Source organism: Ictalurus furcatus, chromosome 1 (genome assembly GCF_023375685.1).
Source record: "Ictalurus furcatus strain D&B chromosome 1, Billie_1.0, whole genome shotgun sequence".
NCBI classification, from domain to species: Eukaryota; Metazoa; Chordata; class Actinopteri; order Siluriformes; family Ictaluridae; genus Ictalurus; species Ictalurus furcatus.
Window position 1 is genome coordinate 6,606,520 of NC_071255.1, and position 22,510 is coordinate 6,629,029.

General features: G+C 42.7%; 2 protein-coding genes and 1 pseudogene across 3 annotated transcripts; 1 reads left to right on the top strand and 2 right to left on the bottom strand.

Annotated features, from left to right (window-relative positions):
* Positions 1-570: 570 nt before the first annotated feature.
* Positions 571-14,125, bottom strand: nsmce2 (NSE2 (MMS21) homolog, SMC5-SMC6 complex SUMO ligase). Of its 2 annotated transcripts, none has more exons than XM_053622102.1 (7): positions 13,544-14,125; positions 8,074-8,200; positions 6,635-6,747; positions 6,408-6,561; positions 2,979-3,073; positions 2,337-2,443; positions 571-2,186 (listed from the first exon to the last, which is right to left on the bottom strand). In XM_053622102.1, exons 2-7 carry the CDS (start codon positions 8,186-8,188, stop codon positions 2,075-2,077), a joined length of 696 nt encoding a protein of 231 aa, XP_053478077.1. In that variant the 5' UTR covers positions 8,189-8,200; positions 13,544-14,125; the 3' UTR covers positions 571-2,074. The 2 variants fall into 2 exon arrangements, with proteins under 2 accessions (XP_053478077.1, XP_053478086.1); XM_053622111.1 differs by lacking the exon at positions 13,544-14,125 and adding an exon at positions 8,556-10,066.
* derl1 (derlin 1) lies at positions 10,605-22,482 on the top strand. Its single transcript, XM_053622089.1, has 8 exons — positions 10,605-11,209; positions 19,766-19,877; positions 20,477-20,541; positions 20,652-20,678; positions 21,113-21,208; positions 21,300-21,352; positions 21,808-21,918; positions 22,264-22,482. The coding sequence occupies exons 1-8, from the start codon at positions 11,057-11,059 to the stop codon at positions 22,403-22,405; spliced, it is 759 nt and encodes a 252-aa protein (XP_053478064.1). The 5' UTR covers positions 10,605-11,056; the 3' UTR covers positions 22,406-22,482.
* LOC128606026 (kinesin-like protein KIF3A) lies at positions 16,113-18,297 on the bottom strand (annotated as a pseudogene).
* Positions 22,483-22,510: the final 28 nt, after the last annotated feature.

The window sequence follows — 22,510 nt, forward strand, 5'->3', positions numbered from 1 at the left end:
TCAGAAGAATAGCCCAAGAGCCAAGGACCACTCAGAAAGAGCTCCAGAAACACTTGGAGGCAGCAGGTGCCGTCATCACAGAGAAAACAATAGGCAATGCACTCCATTGCTCACGCTCACCCCGCAACACTCCATTACTAAAGAAAAGGCATGTCGAAGCTCGTTTAAAGTTTGCTACAACTCATTTGGACAAGCCTGTGAAACACTGGGAGAGTGTAGTCTGGTCAGACGAGCGCAAGATTGAACTTTTTGGCTGTCATACTACACACCATGTTTGGAGAAGAAATGGCACTGCACATCACCCTAAAAACACTACACCAACAGTGAAGTGTGGAGGTGGAAGCCTCACATAGTACTGGCAGACTTCATATAACTGAAGGAACGGTGAATGGAGCCCTTTACTGGTAGATTCTTGAGAAGAATCTGCTGCCATCCACCAGAATGATGAAGATGAGACGTGGGTGGACTTCCAGCAGGACAACGATCCAAAGCATACAGCAAAGGAAACTCTCGATTAGTTTCAGAGAAAAAAATTAAGGTGTTAGAATGTCCCAGTCAATCACCTGACTTGAATCCAATTGAACAAGATTTAAAGATAATCTGTTTAGAAGAACAGGCAAAAATCACACCTGAACACTGCGGCCCATTAATTTCTTCATGCAGGAAACGTCTTGAAGCCGTCAATACAAACAAAGGCTTCTCCACTAAGTATTAAATACATTTCCGTTAGCGTGTCATTTTTCCTGTGTCATTCCTATTTATTACACATAACTTCATTTATGGACTTTAACGTGTGGATTTCTTTATATTTGTGGATTTCTAGAGTTAATACTGATTTCTGGTGAAAATTTCATGTGAATAACCTCATTGGAAATATATTTACTGAAAAAAAATGTTGACGCATCCAATACTTATTTCCCCCAGTGTAATTTACTCTCTGTCCCTGTCAACGTTCAGGTACAAAATAAAAGCAGAGAACAAGCTCTCTCTTATGCAAGATCTCTCATCTCTAAGTGGTAGTGCGCTGTACTGTAATGCCAAGAAAGCTTCCGTGTCCCTTTGTCTCTGACTAGGAAAAAAAAAAAATCGTCAGAGCTTGGATTGGCCTTGGGCCAAATTTATATGCTGGTTCACATTCATAATCACGCAAGTGTTTTCAATACCAGGTCAAATCAGGAATTCCTTTTTTTTTAAAAATACAAGTAGAATTTATTGTAATTACTGTAAGTCATTATGAGGGGCTGGAATGATGAGAAGAACAAATAAAACCTGCTTTAAATAAAATTTCATCCTTCATGCTAAATGCAACCGGATTTATACGCACCGTTGGCATTGCTGGTGTTTAAAGGGATTCAGTTCAATTTACAAATTTACAAAGGTGAAAATCTGAGTTTTCTTAACTTCAGTGTCCAACAGGAGACACGGTGAAGGGAAAAACTCCACTACGGAGTGTACTGTCTCGTCCTGATCAATCCCGCTTCTGAAAACTTTACAGAAAAAATAGGACACGGATGCCCGAGGTGCTTTGAAGAGTCACGTCAGGAACTGTTTCCTAAAACACTCCGTTTCCACAGAGAGTTTGAATAGTCGCGATAAAGTGGGAAACCTGGTAAGGTGCAGACAACAATACGATTTGCACTGTGCATTGTTACCAACACCACAATATTGTGTAGGACCCCTGATGGTGTTAGTATCCTGCAGTGTTCACCTTCTCATGCAGTGTGATTTGAGGAAAGACGATGAACTTTCATGGCTGTTGTAAGATCTGAAGTATATTACAGTAACGTTTCTACAGAATAAAAATCAGGCTCTGGTTTGAAGTTTGTGAATGTGAAAGAAATAAAACATGTTTTACAGGGATTAACAATGACTCAAGTCCACAGTGAATAAAATCCCTGCACGAGTCATGTATGAATATGTCTAGATTGATGAACGCAGACATGATCATGAACATACATATTTAACATTTAATTGTTTTTTGTTTAGAAAAATTAACAATTTATTTGCTTTTATTTTTTTTTTTGCATTTGCTCAATGGGTGAAGTTATATATGCCTCGAGTCCACGAGTCCGACTCAGCTCTTTCCACTCTGTCTCTTATAGTTCTGTATCATTCTCCTCATAACCGGGTCTGATTCCAAATCTGATTCCTTGACGTCCATGTTTCCACAGCCGACCACGGGACAGCTGATGGAAAAAACCAGTCCAAGAAAAGGGAAAGTTAGTGCTGCTTGTTAGGATACTGTAGAAATATTTCCAGGTGTTACCTGCTGCTAAATGAAAAAAAAGTGCACTTTTATCTTTAGTTTTAGCGGTTTAAATTTTGCTTCAGCTTACCGACATTTCTTCTTATTGGTATGCTTCATCTTAATGACGGACAGAATGGCTTCCTGATCGTAGTAATGCTGGCACTTCTTGTTTTTCATTGGATTGACCATTTCAACCTGTCAGCAACATACAGGTTATATATCATCATAATCTTTATCCTCTGTTCAGTACAAAACTTTTTCTTAAAAACAAATGGTTTAAAAATATTCTCAACTCAGCTCTAATAAACAATCTTTTTTTATGTATTTTTTTTTTAAATGATTATTAAATAAATAAATCCTCTATTATTACAGAGGTGATGTTTTGGCCCTGTTCACCTGAGAGTACCAAAGTTAAATGTTTAGATCAACACTATGGACAAAGATTTTTAAGATGATTGCTTTGTATTAAAGGGATAGTTCAGCCAAAAATGAAAATTCTGTCATCATTTACTCACCTCATGTCGCTCCAAACCCATAAGACTTTGTGTTCCGAAGATGAACCAAAGTCTTATGGGTTTGGAGCGACATGAGGTGAGTAAATGATGACAGAATTTTCATTTTTGGCTGAACTATCCCTTAAAGTATTAAGACAGCATTAATAGCACACTGTAAGAGCTAGACTTCATACTGATTGGCTGAGACGTCTAGGCTTTTATGGATGTTTATATACCTGGGTAAGAGGACATGTGAAGTTCGTCTGGCTCTGTGTTACAGCAATGTCTTCATCCAGCTCCTCTTCTACACTTCCTCCTGCCATCTGATTTACTACACACACACACACACAGTATTACATGTGTATATAACATGCATATATATGTACAGTTGCATGAATGAGTACAGTTGTAATCAAAATTGAGACTCTTTGCAAACAGACTTCCAGCTGTTTGCAATGAACAAATCAAACAAAAGCAATTGAAATAGTTCAACACAACGAATGCTTCGAGTGGTTTCCCCAAATTCAACTGAAAATGATGACGTATCATTATAATGACTTCTCCAGTTTCAAAATTATCCAACCCCTTCATGGTAAGCATGTTTAGTACTTAGTAGAGCACGCTTTTGCTGTTATGATCTGCTGCAAACGAGATGCAAAGCTTCTGGCAGTGTTCGTGAGGAATCTTTGCCCATTCCTCATGAGCAATGGCCTCCAGTTCAGTAATATTCTTGGGTTTGCGTGCTGCAACCGTCTTCTTCAAATCCCACCAGAGATTTTCTATGGGGTTCAAGTCAGGTGACTGTGATGGCCCTGTAGAATCTTCCAGGACTTCTTCTGCAACCAAGCCTTGGTGGAATTTGAGGTATGCTTGGGATCATCGTCCTGTTGGAAGGTTCAATGACGCCCCAGCTTCATCTTCCTCACAGACGGCATGCCGTTTTCTCCTAGGATTTCCTGATACTTCAATGAATCCATCTCGCCTTCCACACACTGCAGGTTTCCAGTGCCAGAGGATACAAAGCAGCCCCAGAGCATCACCGAGCCTCCACCGTGCTTGACTGTAGACAGAGTGTTCTTTCTTCATTCTTCTTCCTCCAGACATACCGCTGATCCATCGTGCTGAAAAGTTCCAGTTTTGTTTCATCGCTCCACAGAACAGATTCACAAAACTTCTGTGGCTTATTTATATGATTTTGAGCCGATTTTTCTTGTTCTCTTGGGTCAGTAGTGATGTACGTCTTGGAGTTCTGGCATGATTTAGTATGCGCCTTACTGTGCTCACTAAAACCTTACTGCCTGTTACCACCAAGTCTTGCTGCAGGTCTTTTGCAGTCACTCGAGGGTTTTTCACAACCTGCTTTCTCAGAAATCTGGTTGCAGCTTCCTTTTTCTGCCCCGTCCAGGTATTTTATACATTTTCTACCCCTAGCCAGTTCAGGTATTTCATGTGTTCCAGCTCAAGCACACCTGGTACAACTAATGAAGCCCTTGATTAGATGCATCAGGTGTGCTTGAGACAACACCCGTTTTGCATATTTGTGCTGTTGTGAGGGATTCTGTTCAGGGGGTTGAATAATTTTGAAACTGGAGAAGTCTTTATAATTTGCATTTTCAGTTGAATTTGGGGAAACCGCTTGAAGCATTCGTGGTGTTGAACTGTTTCAGTTGCTTTTCTTTGATTTGTTCCTTGCAAACAGCTGAAAGTCTGTACAGTTTGACATTAAACCTGATTTGCAATGGGGGTTGCATAATTTTGACTGCAGCTGTGTCTCAGATTAGAGTCAAGCCAGTTTGTCATACATTTAGACACAAAATAAATACAGGGAGGTTTATCACCTTTTGGCTAATTAACACACTGATTTCTTTTACAACACTTATACTGCAAAATACACCATTTTTATTTGGTATAAAAAACTCACCATTCACTCAGTCATAAACAAGGGGAATTATTATTTTTTTTTAATGAAAACACACGATAAAAATCTCTTCGTCTAACCATAAAATAAATAAATAAGAGCCAACAGTTTGCTAGACACTACTGTAACTTTGACTGGAACGGTATTCTATGTTTTGACAAAAATAGCCAGGTTTTTTGACATTGGTGTAAAAGGAAAGATGGTTACACAGGATACAGAAAACAATCAAAACGTATAGTGGAGTATATCTGGGGTGTTGTGGAACTGGGTTTCTCCAAAGGCCCTGGGAACCTTGTTAGGATACACCATGTAGCATGATGTAGTAGCAGCAGGAGATTTTAAATGAAAATCCAGTTCCTTCTGCCAAGAGGTTACAAATGAGTCATGGTTGGGTCTTCCTATAGGACAATGATCTGAAACATGTGTCCGGATCTACACAAATATGGTTGAAGGACCACAAAATGAAGCATTTGACATGGACACGCCGGTGCCATGATCTGAAAAACCACTGAAGAGAAAGGAGAAGACGCCACAAGAGAGGACGAAGGACCCTGGAGGATCTGGAGAGACCGTGTACTGAGAAAAGGTCTCAGATTCCTGCTCTGTATTCTCCCATCTCACAAGCATTATAGGATGTGTGGTATTGTAAAACAGAATTTTAACCAAAAACATTTAATAACGAGGATCTGGGATGTTTTGGGGCCGTTTTATTTTCGTAGGATAAATGCTTCAATTAAAGGTTCTCTCACATTTTTAGCAAAATATTAAAATAAATAGCAATGATGACATTATTTCATAGCCTTTGAAAGCGTTACCTAGTTACATTCATATAGCGCTTTCCTGGGGGGGGGGGGGGGGATCTCATTAACCACTACTAGTGTGTAGCATCCACCTGGATGATGTGACGGCAGTCATAGTGCGCCAGAACGCCTACCACACACCAGCTATTAGTGGAGAGGAGAGAGTGATGTAATCCATTCAGAGATGGGGATTATTAGGGGGCCGTGATAGAGAAGGGCCAGTGGGGGAATTTCACCAGGACTATAAGTTATACCCCGACTCTTTACGAGAAGTGTCCTGGGATTTTTTAATGACCACAGAGAGTCAGCACCTCAGTTTAATGTCTCATCCAAAAGACAGTGCTGTTTTTACAGTGTAGTGTCCCCTTCACTATACTGGGGCATTAGGCTTCTCACAGACCACAGGGTGAGCGCCCCCTGCTGGCCTCACTAATACCACTTCCAGCAGTGACCTTAGTTTTCCCCAGGAGGTCTCCTATGGAGTTAAATTTGTGCCAAAACGAAACAAATAAATATAGAATTTCGCAAAGAAACACAATCTGCCTTGTAAAGGAAAACTCGACTCTCAAACAAACAGAAAGTGATTTTCTCACAAATGCATCTAAGCAACTTCCTCTTCCAAATCAACCGATGGCACTATCGGTCAATTTACATTAGTGTGGGAGGGATGGTACACTGTCAATCACAGTGACACTGGCCAATCGTGAGTGTCCGTGCGCTCATGCATGCAAAAGGAAGCGGACAGTGTTTTCCTCCAGGTGTGATGCGGCTGTTCAAAAAGATGCAGCTGACTGGCAGCGTCATGTATCTCGGAGGAAGCACATTACCCTTCGCCCACACCAGTAGGTAGCTGGAATTGGCCAAGACTAAATCCCCTCTGAACCAGAAACTAATGGGACTGAGCACCAGGGAATCATCTGATCACCTGCAGGAATAATGAGGATTACCTTGCTGCAGAGATTTCCTGATGCTGTCTCGGAAGGCTACCACTTTACTGTGTTTTTCAACGTCAGCATCGGAGACCGCAGCCGTTCGTTCAGCGAATCGCTCCTTTACTGAGTCTTTCAGTTTGAACATGGCGTCTGGAGGCTCGTGTCTCACCTACAATAAGTGGGAGCTCGGTGAGAAAACTGGAAAGCAACACTGTGATGTCACAAGGAGCAAAAATACCAACCTGAGCAACCATCTGCTCGACAGATTCCACAAAGCAGTTGATCTCTCTGTCCAGTTTGGCACATTCCAACATCATCTGATCCAGTTTCTTCAGACCTGGACTGTCATCTGTAGCTGCAATAAAAAAAAAAAAATTTTTAAGTGTGGACAATATTAATACTTCTCATCTATACAAGAATCTTTGTTTATGAAATTTCTATTGCTCAGTGAATTGCACGAAGCACTCCCTGATGAAAACATATCGTGACATATTATTCCACTTCCTAAAGGGACTTGGCCGAGTGGCTTTCCTCACACATTTTCCCATTTACATAAGAAACCGAGTTATTTCAACTTGTGAAAGCTAAAGCTAAAGCTACAGGTCTATAACTGCAGGTGTATAATAATGTGCGTGGTCTAATATGTTCTACTGCAACAACTAATTCATAGGTACTTGTACACTTCCGGTCAGAAATTTGGAGACACTTGAATTAAACCAGGTGTGTCCAATTTTTTCCGGAAAGGGCCGGTGTGGGTGCAGGGTTTCATTCCAACCAATCAGAAGCCACACCTGAGTCTATTGAAAGCCAAGATCAACTGATTAAACAGGTGGAATCAGGTGTGGCTCCTGCTTGGTTGGAATGAAAACCTGCACCCACACCGGCCCTTTCCGGATAAGCTTGGACACCCCTGACTTAAACGTTTCTTATGATCTTAAAAATCTTTTGATCTGAAGGTGTGTGATTAAACGTTTGAAATCGGTGTCGGAGACAAAAATATAACTGTGCCAACATATTCATCAGAGAACTAACATTTTATTTACAAAAAAATATATTTTTTTAAACAGACGACTCGGAGCGAAACATTCCGAAAAGCAGCCAATAAGAGTCCAGCGTCGGTGGGAACTCCTTTAATACTGTTTAAAAAGCATCTCAGGAAATTCTAGGCAAAAAGGGTGTCTACTCTGAAGATGCTAATTTTTATTTGGAGGACTTTATTATCATTCTAAAATGTGTGCTGAAATAAAAATACAGAACGAGCGTGTCTAAACTTTTGACTGGTAGTGTTTGATGGAAGCTCCACAGGTCTAGTAATAAATCATGCATTTAACAACAACAACAACAACAACAAAACCTCCTACACATATATGGTACAATATGGTGCACTCTTATGTGAGAAGACATTTTGGAAGGAGTCTCCAATGTCAGCACTTCGTAACAGCCGGAGGTACACGTGTTCAGAACTGTTATAAAGTTTAGTGTTAACAGGAACTAAATGTAACTATTAACGGTTAAAAAGTACGACGTGTTGTTCTTTAATCCATACTAATACATAGTTAATGTTGGTAAACTGCTGTAGTACACTAGGAATAAAACCCTCAGGACCAATCTGTCGTTGCTTATTTTCCTACAACAGCACGCCCCCACATGTTTATTCCTCACTCATTACTGTTAAAGTCACCTTGAGCTTCGACCAGATCCAGAGCGACTTCTGACACAATGTCCATCCCTGTGCTGATGTCCGTCTGACATGTCTTCAGAGAGGACAGCTGGGGCTGAATGGTGTTCAGGGACATCTCTCTGGAATACTGTTTCATTAAGGAGAGAGGGAGGGGGAGATGGAAAGGGGGGGAGGGAGAGAGAGAGGGAGGGAGGGAGGGGGAGATGGAGAGAGGGAGAGAGGGATGTATTCCTGTATGTGGAGTACTATTTTGCCATACTATTTCGAAGTGTGCTAGTGCGCACTCTTTGAGAAGGCGCCTCTGAGTTTGGTTTGTTTACAGGTTAGCACCGTTAGCCAGCTAAGCAAGCGGAAGTGGTTGTGAATTGATTATCCTATTGCACCGTTAAAAACGCAGTAACATCGTGTCTATAAGACGCCTGTCAAAAATCGTACTATAAAACACCTAGAACTTGAACAAATTAATTTTATTAGCAGCTCACCACCGCTCCAAAGTAACGCGCCACAAGAAAAGCTTCCGGGTTTTTGACGATAAAATAAAAGTCTCTAAAAGCGGTTGTGAATTTTTCCTTTACTACGAATACTACTACTATTACTATTAGTAGTAGTTTGAGTACTACTAGTATTATTAGTAGTAAGTAGTAGTTTTAAAACTACTAGTAGTAGTAGTAGTAATAATGATAATAATCCAGCCATCCATTTTCTATACCACTTATCCTACAGGGTCATGGGCAACCTGGAGCCTATCCCAGGGAGCATGGGGTACAAGGCGGGGTACACCCTGGACAAGGTGACAATACATCACAGGGCACAATCACACACACATTCACACACCCATTCATACACTATGGACACTTTGGACACGCCAATCAGCCTACCATGCATGTCTTTGGACTGGGGGAGGAAACAGGAGTACCCGGAGGAAACCCCCGCAGCACGGGGAGAACATGCAAACTCCACACACACAGGACCGTGGCCCCCCCAACCCTGGAGGTGTGAGGCGAACGTGCACTAAGCCACCGTGCGTCCAATAATAATAATAATAATAATAATAATAATAATAGTTGGGGTGCTGTAGCAGGTAGTCTTGCCGTCTCCCAGTTTCACATGTTCTCACTGTGTGTAAACTGGTTTCCAGTAGGTGGACTGGCTACATTAAATAGCAACAAGATGTGAATGCGTATGTGAATGTGTGTGTGTGTGTGTGTGTGTGTGTGTGTGTGTGTGTGTGTGTGTGTGTGCCCTGTAATGGACTGGTGTCCCATCCAGGATATATCCAAGGACAGGCTCTGAATCTACAACGACCCCGATTAGGATCAAGCAATTACTGAAGATAAATGAATGAATGAATTACTAATTATATATTATATTCTCCAGATATTATAGTTAATTTACCACAACAATCAAGCAACCATAAATTTACTTTTCACCCCATTACAATTAAAGTACAACTGACCTCAGAAATGTGCTTTCAAAACATCTTCAGGTCAAGGTTTATTTAGAATACAGAGCAAACATCCATCCATCCATCCATCCATGTTCTATATTGCTTATCCTTCAGGGTTGCAGGAAACCTGGAGCCTTCCCAGGGAGCATGGGGCACAAGGCGGGGTAGACCCTGGTGCCAATCCATCCCAGGGCTCAATTACACACACTATGGGCACTTTAGACATGCCAATCAGCCTACCGTGCATGTCTTTGGACTGGGGGAGGAAACCGGAATACCCGGAGGAAACCCCCGCAGCACAGGGAGAACATGCAAACTCTGCACACACAGGGTAGCGGCGGGAATCAAACCCCCAACCCTGAAGGTGTGAGACGAACGTCATGCGATGAAATTCTTAGGCTACAACAGCACGCTCCTACAAACAACATACACTAGATGGTCAAAGGTTTGTGGACACCTGATCATCACACTCATATGTGGGAGTTCATCCAAACTGTTGGAAGCACAGAACTGTATAGGATGTTGTGTGCTGTAGTATTACAGTTTCCCTTCAGCTCGGGACCCTAACATCATGCACACACTCACACACTCATTCTCACCTAGGGGCAATTTAACAGTGAGCACAAGAGGAACCCCACAATATCTGGAGGAACCCCACAGAATCCGGGGGAACCCCACAGAATCCGGGGGAACCCAACAGAATCCGGAGGAACCCAACAGAATCCGGGGGAACCCCACAGAATCCGGAGGAACCCAACAGAATCCGGGGGAACCCAACAGAATCCGGAGGAACCCACAGAATCCGGAGGAACCCAACAGAATCCGGAGGAACCCAACAGAATCCGGAGGAACCCAATAGAATCCAGAGGAACCCACAGAATCGGGGGGAACCCACAGAATTCAGAGGAACCCCACATTGACATGGACAATGTGATTTTTGTCAGATTTGAACATCTATTTGGAATCTAAATGGGAATGCTTGGAATGGGGGGGTTTATAAACTGTAAGTCATTCGTTCATTCCTCTTCAGTAACCGCTTTATTCTCGTCAGGGTCACGATGTCAACCTTTTATATGAAAAATCCTGTTGCTAGACGGCGGCTTTTATCGTGACACTCGCACACAAAAGCAGAGAACCACTACTAGGATGTCTCGATTCGAGTTATTTTTGTCCCCACTCGCGTTATGACAATCTCCGCCGCCTACATTGTGATTGGCTAAAAGCGGGAGTAGTACCCACGAGCAGCTTCCTGATTGGATATCCCCTTTAACCCCATGTGACTTCGTACCTATGAGAGACTCTAGTGACGCCGGAAAAGTGATAGGGCGGAAAACGGGTGGGGGAAAGTAGCGTTTCGTGCGCGGCCACGTCATTGTAAATGGAGTAAGAGTAGGTTTGAACCAAAATAGAAGATACCGAAACAGGATTCAGCAGCTGCGACCAGACTCCAGCGCGGCCGTACAGGGATATTCATACCCCAGTCAGGAGGCGTTATTAAACACACCTGGTGGGATCTGTGTATAATCATATGGAAAGATGTCAGACATCGGGGACTGGTTCAGGAGCGTCCCGTTCCTCACGCGCTACTGGTTCGCGGGGTCAATCATCGTGCCGCTTATAGGAAAACTGGGCTTGATCAGTCCCGCCTATCTCGTGCTGTGGCCGCAGGAGTTCTTTCATAAGTTCCAGGTGAGTTCAAGCAAACATGTGAACCGGGTAAATCTGATTAGAGTGTTAATGAGGCCGACAGGCCGCGTGTCAGTACTGCAGTGAAGCAAACACCGGAAATCGCCTTTGGGGTCGTGTCCCAAATGGCACTGATCTCCACTACATAGTGCACAGTGGGGATTGTCAGCGAACTGCTAGTGCGTATACAAGTATATTATATCGGGTAGAACATGAAGCCTTCTGCGCCTCTACATGTATTTAACAGACTGTATCCAGATCTCCCTTGGTTAGTGATATAATTCAGTGCACTGTGAGTCTAAACAAGGTTTAGGATCCAGCCATAATGAGTACTTCCGGGTTTCTGAGCGTCCAGCACTTTCTCATATTACTAGTTTTAGATTCTGTGCTAAGTGAGAATTATTATTATTATTATTATTATTAGTAGTAGTAGTAGTAGTAGTAGTAGTAGTAATAGCCTCTCCAGGTTTCTGTCCACCATGCTGAAAAGAAAAAAAAAACCCAATAGAAACCATCACAGAAATTCTAATGGTTTCCACTACAAATACCATTACAAGCCGTTTCGCTGTTAACTGTTCCAACCATTACCATTACTGGTCCTTAATGGTACCCACTAGACCTAACATGCCACCAATAGAAGGCAACAAATTACCAGTAGAAACGCACAGGGACCATTACAGTTTCCATTACAAATTCTACGAGGGTTTTTATTGGGGTTTGTTTGTTTGGCTCAGCAGTGCAGGTTTCTGCGCGGATTCCTCTGAAAGTTCGAGAATATAGTGAGAAAACAAAGTCGAATTTTGAATGAGGAGCCACGAGTTTGTATGACAGTAAAATAGAGAAATAGTATTTTAAAAAAAACCCCACACATTAGGTATAAGTGTATAAATACGTATAACACTGTTATAATAGTGAACGACTGGTTTGGTGCAGCCGTGTTTCCTTCCGAGGCACAAGATGGCGCCCAGAACACAGCAAGTGCGGTATGTACTGGACTCAACCGCTTGAACTGCCAAATCTGTGGCGAGAAACAATACTTATGTAGTATTTATTTATTTATTTATTTAAGTTGTTTGTTTGGCATAAATCAGGGTGAAATCTCAGATGGCTCCCTACTCAAGAGTACTGTAAAGTGTAAAGAAGTGTTTGATCCAAGACCAAGACCGTGGCCAGTAGAGTCTGAGTCAACAGCCAGTATGACTCGGGTTAAAGAAGAGAACAACACCTCACACACAGCCGAGTCCAGACAATGTCCTGACCCTCCATGAACTTTCTGTTGAAGTAACTCACTTTGGGATGATCATTTTTGCGCAGATTAGCACACAGGACGTGTTAAACATCACCCATTCTTCTAGTAGGCACTGCAATGTAATTTTTTAGCTAGTTATATAAATGATTTTTAAAATTTTTTTCAAGAAATACAACAGAACCAGTATAACACACAGAAAGATTTGCAAGATTTGCCCATTTCCTTTCATTCGATCACTCAGCTGGTAAATAGAAATGCATTCAAAACCAGCATTTGTTTTGGCTCGTATAACCTTCTGAGAGCGAACATATTACAAGTTCTACTTGTGCTTCCTATAAGAACACAAGAGGGTGAAGTAACTGGAAACATAGTCACTCGAAATATATAGGTGCTCTTTAACTCCACGTGCCGAAGTGGACGTTTACATGTTTGTACTACGACTGTAAGCTGTTTGTTTATGCAAATGATCTTATGGTCTCGGGTGGTGGTGGGAAAATATTTTTCGACAGATGTGTGTGTGTATATATATATATATATATATATATATATAATAAAATTTCAGCGGCGTTATGACCAGCCCAGTCTCGAGTACCACAACTCTACTATATGGGATATACACTATAGGCTTCCCCTCACCTGCATGTTCTGTACAAGTTTGCCTGTTTGCTCCCAATAAGAGGATATGTAGAGTACATCTTTCAGCTTTGAAAGTGGGGACATTTTTGTTTTTATTTGAAACGTCGTGTCTTTCACATGATTTAATAAGAATTGAAAGTTTCGAGTCAAAATCATTTGCATTAGGTTTCAGTAGCCGGGCTGTATGATCATGCTGAAGACATTTGCAGAATATGGTACACGCTGACACACACACAGGACTCGGTAGACCAAAAAAGTATTTAAAAAAAACAAAACATTAGTGCTACAGTTAAAACAGCAGTACAAAACTGAGTTGGAGATCAAACAATTTGGATCATGTGCATTTTTATATATATATATATATATCTCTTACAATGTACCTTGATGTTTGTAGATATCTCTAATAACTTAACAAAACCACAGATCACCATGTGATACCTCGCGACATTTACCTGCTGCAGGAACAGCTGCTACGGCACTCTGACGCCGACATGGTTCCTTCTTTCACTGCACTGTATGAGTTGGATTGGAAACCGAAGTCATCTCGGCACTGCTTCAGAGCTTACAACAAGACCTTTCACCTTCAGCTCTTTGCTCAGATTGAATTCTGCCTCACTTTTTAAATTGCTTTGGAGAGAACATCTGGCAATAGTGAAGCAGTCAAGCAAAGCAAGACGTTCTTTCAAGCACAGAATGTGTTAATAATGTTTCATATTTCATTTAGTGTCCAGGACACACTGCACTTGGCTTTAACAAACACGCTATTCGATTTGTTTTTCTCGTCTCTCTCAGCCTCGTTCCTCGTTCTCCTCCCATGCAGTCCTGTGGTGTGTGTTTTCTCTAACTCACTTTTCTCTGCACTGCAGGCTGCAGCTCGGCACAGAGAGATGTAGACCTTCAGGACAGGGTGGAGCGGTGTGAGGCGGCGAAGTGCACGATAACCGAATACACTAGTATCACTGCCGTCGCTATATCAGTTTACAGTGCAACATCAGTGCGAGTGTTATTAGGTTAGGGGAAACTGCAGCAGTACAGGTGCAGTCCATCACAGTGCCCCTTACACACACACACACACACACACACACACACACACACACACCCCTATGGAGAGTTTATCTTAGCCAGTCTGCCTTCTGGTATGTTTTTGGGAGGTGGGAGGAAACCGGAGAAAATCCACGCACACACAGTAACCTGAGCTGGGGACCCTGGAGCTACAAGGCAGCTAAACCACCTGCCTGTCTGGAAATGTTACAACGCCTCCTGTAAGAACCTGGGACTTTTCTCTTCTAGAAATATCCATCCATCCATCCATCTTCTATACCGCTTGATCCTTTTCAGGGTCGTGGGGAAACCTGGAGCCTATCCCAGGGAGCATCGGCACAAGGCGGGGTACACCCTGGACAGGGTGTCTATCCATCGCAGGGCATCCTTGCTTCTAAATCGAATAAATGCAGCATTAGAAAATAAGTCGCTTTTATATAACACGCATTAAAGCACACTAAGTAGGATTAGTTTGTTTGGTTAGAGTGTGTTCTGTCTAGCCTGATTTCTAGCAGTTGTAGTTTATAATCCAGTTGGGGCCAAAGGTTTACATACACCTAGGTAGAAGAAATTCCACAACCTCAGTTTTTCCACACCGTTCATGTTATCATACAGTTTTATTTTACGTAAATTAGCGCATCTAGTTTGTTCACATCCGAGGTCATCGATTGGAAACGGACTTATTTAAGATCTAATCGACTATACCAGAATTCCAGCGGGTCAAACGTTTAATACACCGCGTTGACTGAATTGGAGGCACCAGGTGTGTACGTTCACCGCTGGTCCGAAAGGCAAAGTCGTGCAAGAGCGACAAAAAAAAGTCAGACTGAAGATTGATCATCACCAGGATGAAGACCCAGCCTTTTGGAGGAGTGTTCTCTGGTCAGATGAAAGAAGAAATTGGACTGTTGGCCCATGAAGATGTATGAGGGGAGGTTTTTAAGCTGAAGCTCACCAACTGTGAAGCATGAGGGTGGTACCAGCATCATGTTGGGGGCGGGCCTCGGGGGTGGGGGGGTAGCATCTTGCCCAAGGACACTTCAGCCTTTCTGAATTAAAGCTGAAATTCTGATCTGTCGTTCATCATCATGTTCACCCAAATGTCTTCAGTGTTCAGCAAAACCCATGTTGGCCTTAAATTTTAGTAAATACATGAGACTTGACTCTAAGCACAAAAACAATTGCTTCTCTGAACATCTCGGATTTAGTTAAGCTGTTCTCAATGAATTTAGCAGGGTCTGTTTGTTCTTTAGAAAATAGGCCGAAGTGATTTATTGCATATTTCAAACGCTCCGTCACACTATGTCACTAACGTTGTCAGAACAGGACGGAAAGAAGCTATAATCGTCACAGCCCTACTTCATACTGAAGATGTACAGAGAAAAGGGTGGGGGGGGAGTGCCCGTTCTTTCCTGACCCATTTTCCATGCCAGGGAGTTACCAGGCTAAAACGGATGAATGAGCAGATTAATTTTTGGCCAGTTAGATGTGCGCTGCAGTTGTAGCTCAGCAGTCAATTCTCTCCGTTAGTCATCGGAACATTTTGAGTTCAAATTTCAGGACGATCGAAGGAACCTCTCCAAATACCTGGTGCATTGTCATGGTGAATTTTAAGCTTCTACAAAACAAATCATCGAATAAAAGTTTCCTGTTTTGATTTGTGGGGAAATTTGAAGTGGATGGTAACTAGAGCTAAGCCTTCATCACTCTATGCGTGGTGGGCAGATCAGCGTGAGTGCCCATGAAAAATCACAGCCTGGTGTTTACTCTGTATGTAGCGCACATTTTAAACAAGCAAACGTTTGAGCATCTTTGAATCAGTTTCCGATTAATGAAGTTGATGTACTTGAACAAAACCACAAGGAAAATTAGCTTCTTTTTTTTATTCAGCAGAAATATCAGTAGATGTGGTATTCTTCTGAGGAAAAAGTATGTACACCCTTGGCCTCAAAAGTTAATATTACCTTTTGCAGAAATAACTTCTTTTTTTTTTTTTTTTTTTTTTTTTCCGGACCATATTATTCGTCTATCTTTAATCGACACATACCAATGTGATCGGGACATATAAATATGAGGTGAATAATTTAATAAATGAACAATGGCAAATGCAAAGTTTCATCTTCGACTACAGTGCGCATGTGGTTGCTGATGAAATGAAAGCGAAAGCATTTAGCTAGTGTTAAGTAACGCTACAGTTGATGTTGAGCAGCATGCACGTTCTCAGGCCAAATCCCTCACCAGATCGGGTTAGGAGCACACATACATACATACATCAAGTTCAAAGACTAAAAAGGAACCTCAAAAAGGCCAGTGGTAGAAGCATCAAGCATGTGATTCATATCTGAAGTAGCTTCGCTTAAGACTACAAGCTAATCAGCTAGGGCATCAGTGTAGTAACATCCTGAGGAGCCGTGTCGTGCCTGAAACTACCACGTATCAGCCGAAGCTCAAGTTACACTTTCAGTTTTGTGTTGAGGTTAAAGAAGAAATTTATCATCATCATTTGCTGAATGCACATTCTGAAACGAATAAGTGTCTTTACAACACGCATAAAGAACTGCAGTACTCCAGCACATGTACAACGAATACCTGTTTCTCCACCAAAACTTCAGTATCCTTTGTCCAGATGCGTACATCTTTACACATCCAACATCAATCCGTTCTTATGCAAACGACTGGCCCGGATCCTGCAGCCAGAAACTAATGAAGATGATCACTGTAGCAGGGACTCGACGGCAGTCTCTGGCCTGGACGAACGCTTCCTGCGTCCAGTCTTGGGTCTGGCCTTGCCACTCTTCGAGGTCCTGGGCCTCTCCAGCCTCATCAAGGACTGGCGCATGCTCTCCTCGGTATACGCAAGATACACGTGAGACGGCTCCACCTCAAACGGATCCTTTTCTTTCTTATCTGGCACAGGGGTTTGTTTTCTCATGTTCCCGCTGTAAGCCACGCATTTCAGCTGCCATTCTCTTATGTCTTCATTCCAGTCTACATGATTCTCAATCGTTTCCTGGTATTCCTGAGGGATAAAGTTGTCAGTGATTAGCATTCGCAGACGGAGTTCTCTGCCGAGCTGGCGGATGTACTCCCGCAGGCTCTCGATCTCTCGGTGACGTTCCTGTTGCAGATCCGCCATCTCTGACTTTGCTGCCGTCAACATGGTCCAGACTTTCTTCAATTTCTTGGTCTTGCCTTGGGCCTCCTCCTGCAAACTGGTGTATTTTTCCTCAAAGTCCAAACGCTCTTGCTCCTTTTCTTCCAGTTCTCTGCGGAGTTGCTCGGCTCTTTTTCCGCCGTTCCTCCAGCTCGTTGTTGGATTCTTGTAGAAGCTTCTCCTGCTCCTCTGCCTTGGCCAGCAAGTCAACTCCTCCAACGATCACCACCTTCTCCAAAGCAGACAGCTTCTCAAGTAAAAGGTGGTGTTCCTGCTGGGCTGTGAGCAGGTCTTTCTCCCTCTTCTCCAGCTCTGCTCGTGCCTTGTTGTGCTCCTCCTCCTGTTCCTCCTCCATGTCTAGCTCCTCCTTGATCTTCACCTGCATCTCTGCCATCTTGTCCGGGGACACCTTCTTCCTTCCTCGTCGTTTCCCGCGTCTCTCTCCACCGTCTGCAGTCTCATCCTCCCCTCTGTCCATCTCTTCAGAGCCGCTGCCCTCTGACCCCGAGATCTCCTCTCCTTCTTCCAACTTTTTCTTGAGCTCTTCGATCTCCTTCTGAAACTGGCGTAAGAGCGCATCTTTAGGGTCTTCGTTGATTCTCACTTTATTCTCGATGTTCTTTGCACGGTTTGCATAGCGTAAGGTGCTGATGGTCTCATCATAGTTGTAGTCCGCCGGTCCAATGTTTGCACACATCATGGTTTTAGAGTCTCCTCTCAGAGAGTCTTGCAGCAGGCGCGTGAGTTTGGAATTCCTGCAGGGCACGTGAAATAATTTCTTGAAGGTGTTTTGCATAATTGTCCACCAGGTTGCTGGAATATCTGACCACTCTTCCATGCCATATTCTTTCAGTTGCATGATGTTTGAGGGTTTTCTTGCACGTTCTGCCCGTTTCAAATCCCCTACAACATGTCAATGGGATTCAAATCCAGGCTTTGACTAGGCCATTCCGTAACCCTCCATTTCTTCTTTTTGAGCCATTCCTTGGTGGATTTGCTCGTGTGCTTAGGATCATTATCCTGTTGAAAGGTCCACTTTCAGTTCAACTTCAACCTTCAGACAGATGACATCACATTATCTTCAAGCACTCTTTGATATGATGCAGAATTCAAAGTTGAATCAATGAATGCAGGCTGTCCAGTCCCTGAGGCAGAGAAGCAACCCCAAACCATAGCATTTCCACCACCGTGCTTCACAGTTAGTATGAGGTGCTTCTCCTGAAAAGCTGTCTGTGGTCAGCGCCAAACATATCTGCTGTTACTGTGGCCAAACAACTCTATCTTTGATTTGTCTGTCCAGAGCACATTATTCCAAAAGGCCTAGTCTTTGCCTATATACTCATTGCCAAACTGTAGTGTTGCACAAGCTTTTTCCTGGCTCGCCTCCCATGCAGGTCAAACTTGTGCAATCTCTTTCTGATTGTAGAAACATGTACTTTGACACCAACAGTCACAAGACTTACTAACAGATCCTGTGATGAAATTTTGGGAGTTCTTGAAGACTTCTTTGTGCATCAGATGGTCTGCCCTTGAGGTGAATTTGCTGGGACGGCCAGTCCTGGACTAATTGGCAGTCGTTTGAAATCTGTACCATTTGTAGATGATTTTCCTTACAGTGGAATGATGTATTTCAAATAATTTGGAGATCTTTTTACATCCTTTGCCAGACTCATACGCATCCACAACCTTTTTTTCTGAAGGCCTTACAGAACTCTTTAAATCTTAGCATGAAGACAGCACACACCTCAATAACAAAGGGAACACCAGACACCAGATATGAGACGGGTGTAAATAAGACCGGTTCCACCTGCACTCCCTAAGCAGGTCTTAATCACTGGCACCCAATCTTCAACACCCGATTCGAAATTTTATGGATTTGAAGGTGTGGTAAACGTAGGGGTGTACTTACTTTTTTCCATGTGCCTGATCTGTTTTTTGTTCATTTAAATTGTGAAAATTACTACAAAAAGTCATTTTTACGTGCTGTTTGATAGTGTATCGGCGTTATTAATAGGCACTGTTTCAAAGAGGATGAAATGTTTGCTTGTTTAAGTAGCCAACAACACAAATCTTAAACACTGGCGTTCCAATAGAAGAGTTTTTACTAGCTGTAAAACATAATGAGAGTTGTGCTTATTTCGCCTGTCCTGCACTTTGCTAATAGCCAGCGAGGTAATCAGATAATTAGTGGTTAGTATTTATTTATTGCCATTTATTGCCACTACACAGAGGGCACAGCGACTATAATGTATAACGTCTTAGTGGATGTTGTAGATAATGCAGCTAACTTTACCCTTGTTACACAGTCGTGTGTAAAAACAGCTCATGGTTCATGGAGCCAGTGAGACTACAGGAGACTGATGTGGAAAAGAATGACTGTAAAGTGGTGTTAGAAGCAGATGTGCAAATTTTAGAGTTTGGGACAACGCCACCATGCCCAGTGATTTCATGCGTCACTAATCACTTGGTCTTTCTGCAGATATGGAGACCGATATCTTCGACACTGTATTTCCCAGTTGGGCCAGGAACCGGTTTTCTATACATGGTCAATCTGTACTTCCTGTATCAATACTCGTCCAGACTGGAAACAGGTATGCTTAACTCTCCGCCCTCCACGTAGCAGATCTACACCATGAAGAAGAGATCTGAATAATAAATGTTGCTAGTTTATTAATAAGGATGAACAATATTAAAGTAAATGCTTGTTGTTTGTTTTTTTTCTGTTAGTGTAAAATAGGAGTCTGCTGTTGGCTTCAGTTCTTCGCAGTGAAACTGGTCCCAGATCAGTTTAGGATAACGTGAATAAAATTTAAATCACGCACTCGCGAATTGAACATCCGGCTGTTTTCAGATGTAAAGAAACACTGAGTCGAATGCCGGATCGTTTAAAAGAATCACAAGGACTAGTAAAATAGTTTGAAATAAACCTCTTTTTTTTTTTTTGTTCAGCCGCAGTATTTGAATGTCGATTTGAGAACGTTTCCAGTCATGAAATTACCCGCTTTATTTATTTATTTATTTATTTTTAAAAGGTCCACCATTCTGGCGTAAATGTTGGAAAAAGAGGTTAAAGGAATTGCAAGCGAGTGAACACAGCATGAAATGATTAAGCTACAAACCTTTAATCACACACATAAACACCACTGTTTTATGAAGTCAGAACTCCATTAAGCTCGTGTTCCTCCTCCAGGAGCCTTTGATGGAAGACCAGCGGACTACGTGTATATGCTGCTCTTCAACTGGATTTGCATTGTTGTATCCTTTAGACTTTCGATATGTGTGTGTGTTGAAAAAAAAAAAAAATGTTTTATTAAATGTTGGATCCTTGTCCTGGATGTGTGATTGTCCTTATCTACATGACCCAGATAACAGGACTGATGATGGACATGCAGGTAAGTCGTCGTCTGTCGTTTTATCCTCGATGGTGTTAGGATATTCATTTCACTACTCGTTCGGTATTCGAGCCGAAAGGGAACGACGGAGTCCTGTCCGGACCGAGTTTTTAATGTTAGGAATCGCACACGCGGTCGGGACACACGGCTGGAGAAATGGAAATAAAGGAGTGTATGATGAGGGACTGTAGAAAGACGAGTGCATCTTTTTTTTTTTTTTTGTAAATGTCAAGGTCTTCTTAATGGAAAAAGTGTGATCTTGGACAAGATCCTGGACAGACAGTAGTGCTTACGGCTGCTCGTTTGTGCTCGGTTACACATTTCAGAGCCTCATCTGTCTGTGCAGCTGTCGAAAGACGAGTCCGTGTGTACCTCAGACTGAAATACAAATGTAATCGTTTAAAAAACGTGTCGTTCCCGTCCTCTCCCCGCAGCTCCTGATGATCCCTCTGATCATGTCTGTGCTGTACGTGTGGGCCCAAATGAACCGAGACATGATCGTGTCCTTCTGGTTTGGTACGAGATTCAAGGTAGAAATCCAATTTCGCAGACGTATTCTCTCTTCAGACTGCATCGAAGTACCTTTTAAAGCATTCTGACACTTGTAGCAAATGTTTGCAGGCCTGCTATCTCCCCTGGGTCATTCTGGGATTCAACTACATCATCGGTGGCTCGTAAGAACCTTCATTTTATCTTCTCACAGTTTAGCGTGTGGATTTTTAGAACACTTTGCATAGAAGGGAAAAAAAAGACAGGGTTATGCCACGTATGTTTCAGTGTCTTTTTTTTTTTGGTAGCAAGAATGAGACAAGTACTTATGATTAGTCATCCTCACACACCGCTGTACAGAGTCAGCGACAACCTGGCTTCCAAACTTGGAGTCTCTAAAAGACTCCTATTTTATACCGACTTCTGCAACTGATATTTATATTCTCAAGCGTGAGTGCGTGTGTGTGTGTGTATTTTGATTTGTGCGACAACAAAACATGCCCTTGGGAGCAGAATTGCCTCAGTGCCTCATGCATTTAAAGTTTAAAGGCATAGAATTATTGTTCTGAAGAGTTTGGGGATTTCCTGTCGATGAAAATCTAACAGTTGCCATCTGGGTTTTGTCGTAATCTCTCCTCAGGGCTGTGAACGAGCTGATTGGAAATTTAGTGGGCCATCTTTACTTCTTCCTCATGTTCAAATATCCCATGGACCTGAACGGCAGATCCTTCCTGTCCACGCCACAGACCCTGTAAGCACTCAGTCTCAATGCATTTTCACTCTCGGTCAAAAACACTATAAATCGATATACTCATGAATCTGATAAAGCTGTATAAACCTATACAAGAGAGATCGTGTACTAAGAACTAGAGATGTGTACGGTGAGGTGATCAGGTGATTGAGCTGGTCCTCCAGACTTTATTCTGCTACTGCTCGTTACACTGTTTCCACAACGATCATTACGCACTTGTTCGGCATCACATCTGCTGCTGTTGTGCTGTAAGACACGACAAACATCTGTTACATAACATCTGCTTTGACTAAACGTGTCTAGTCGAGGCTAGAGTATTCGTTCAACAGCCTTGTTTTTCCACAGCTATCGGTGGTTTCCGAATCGACGCGGTGGAGCTTCCGGATTCGGCGCCCCGCCCGTCAGGAGACGCGCTCCTCAGGAACAAGCAGGAGGAGACGGTAGACGTCACAACTGGGGACAAGGGAATCGGCTCGGGGAAGACTGAGGACGTCCTCCGACCGAAGCCTCCATGGACACCGATGCTCGCCAGGCACATAATAAACGCACTGCTGCCGCAGGACACATGTTTTTGCATACGTTTGAGCTTCGG

Bases quoted from the DNA above. Each gene is read 5' to 3' on its own strand.
- derl1 (XM_053622089.1), top strand. From the start codon at position 11,057: ATGTCAGACATCGGGGACTGGTTCAGGAGCGTCCCGTTCCTCACGCGC. The intron at 11,210-19,765 runs GTGAGTTCAAGC...GTCTTTCTGCAG, and splicing joins AGTTCTTTCATAAGTTCCAG to ATATGGAGACCGATATCTTC. The intron at 21,209-21,299 runs GTAGAAATCCAA...AAATGTTTGCAG, and splicing joins GGTTTGGTACGAGATTCAAG to GCCTGCTATCTCCCCTGGGT.
- nsmce2 (XM_053622102.1), bottom strand. From the start codon at position 8,188: ATGTCCCTGAACACCATTCAGCCCCAGCTGTCCTCTCTGAAGACATGT. The intron at 6,562-6,634 runs GTTGGTATTTTT...CACTTATTGTAG, and splicing joins TCGAGCAGATGGTTGCTCAG to GTGAGACACGAGCCTCCAGA. The intron at 2,187-2,336 runs GTAAGCTGAAGC...TTTTTCCATCAG, and splicing joins ACCAATAAGAAGAAATGTCG to CTGTCCCGTGGTCGGCTGTG.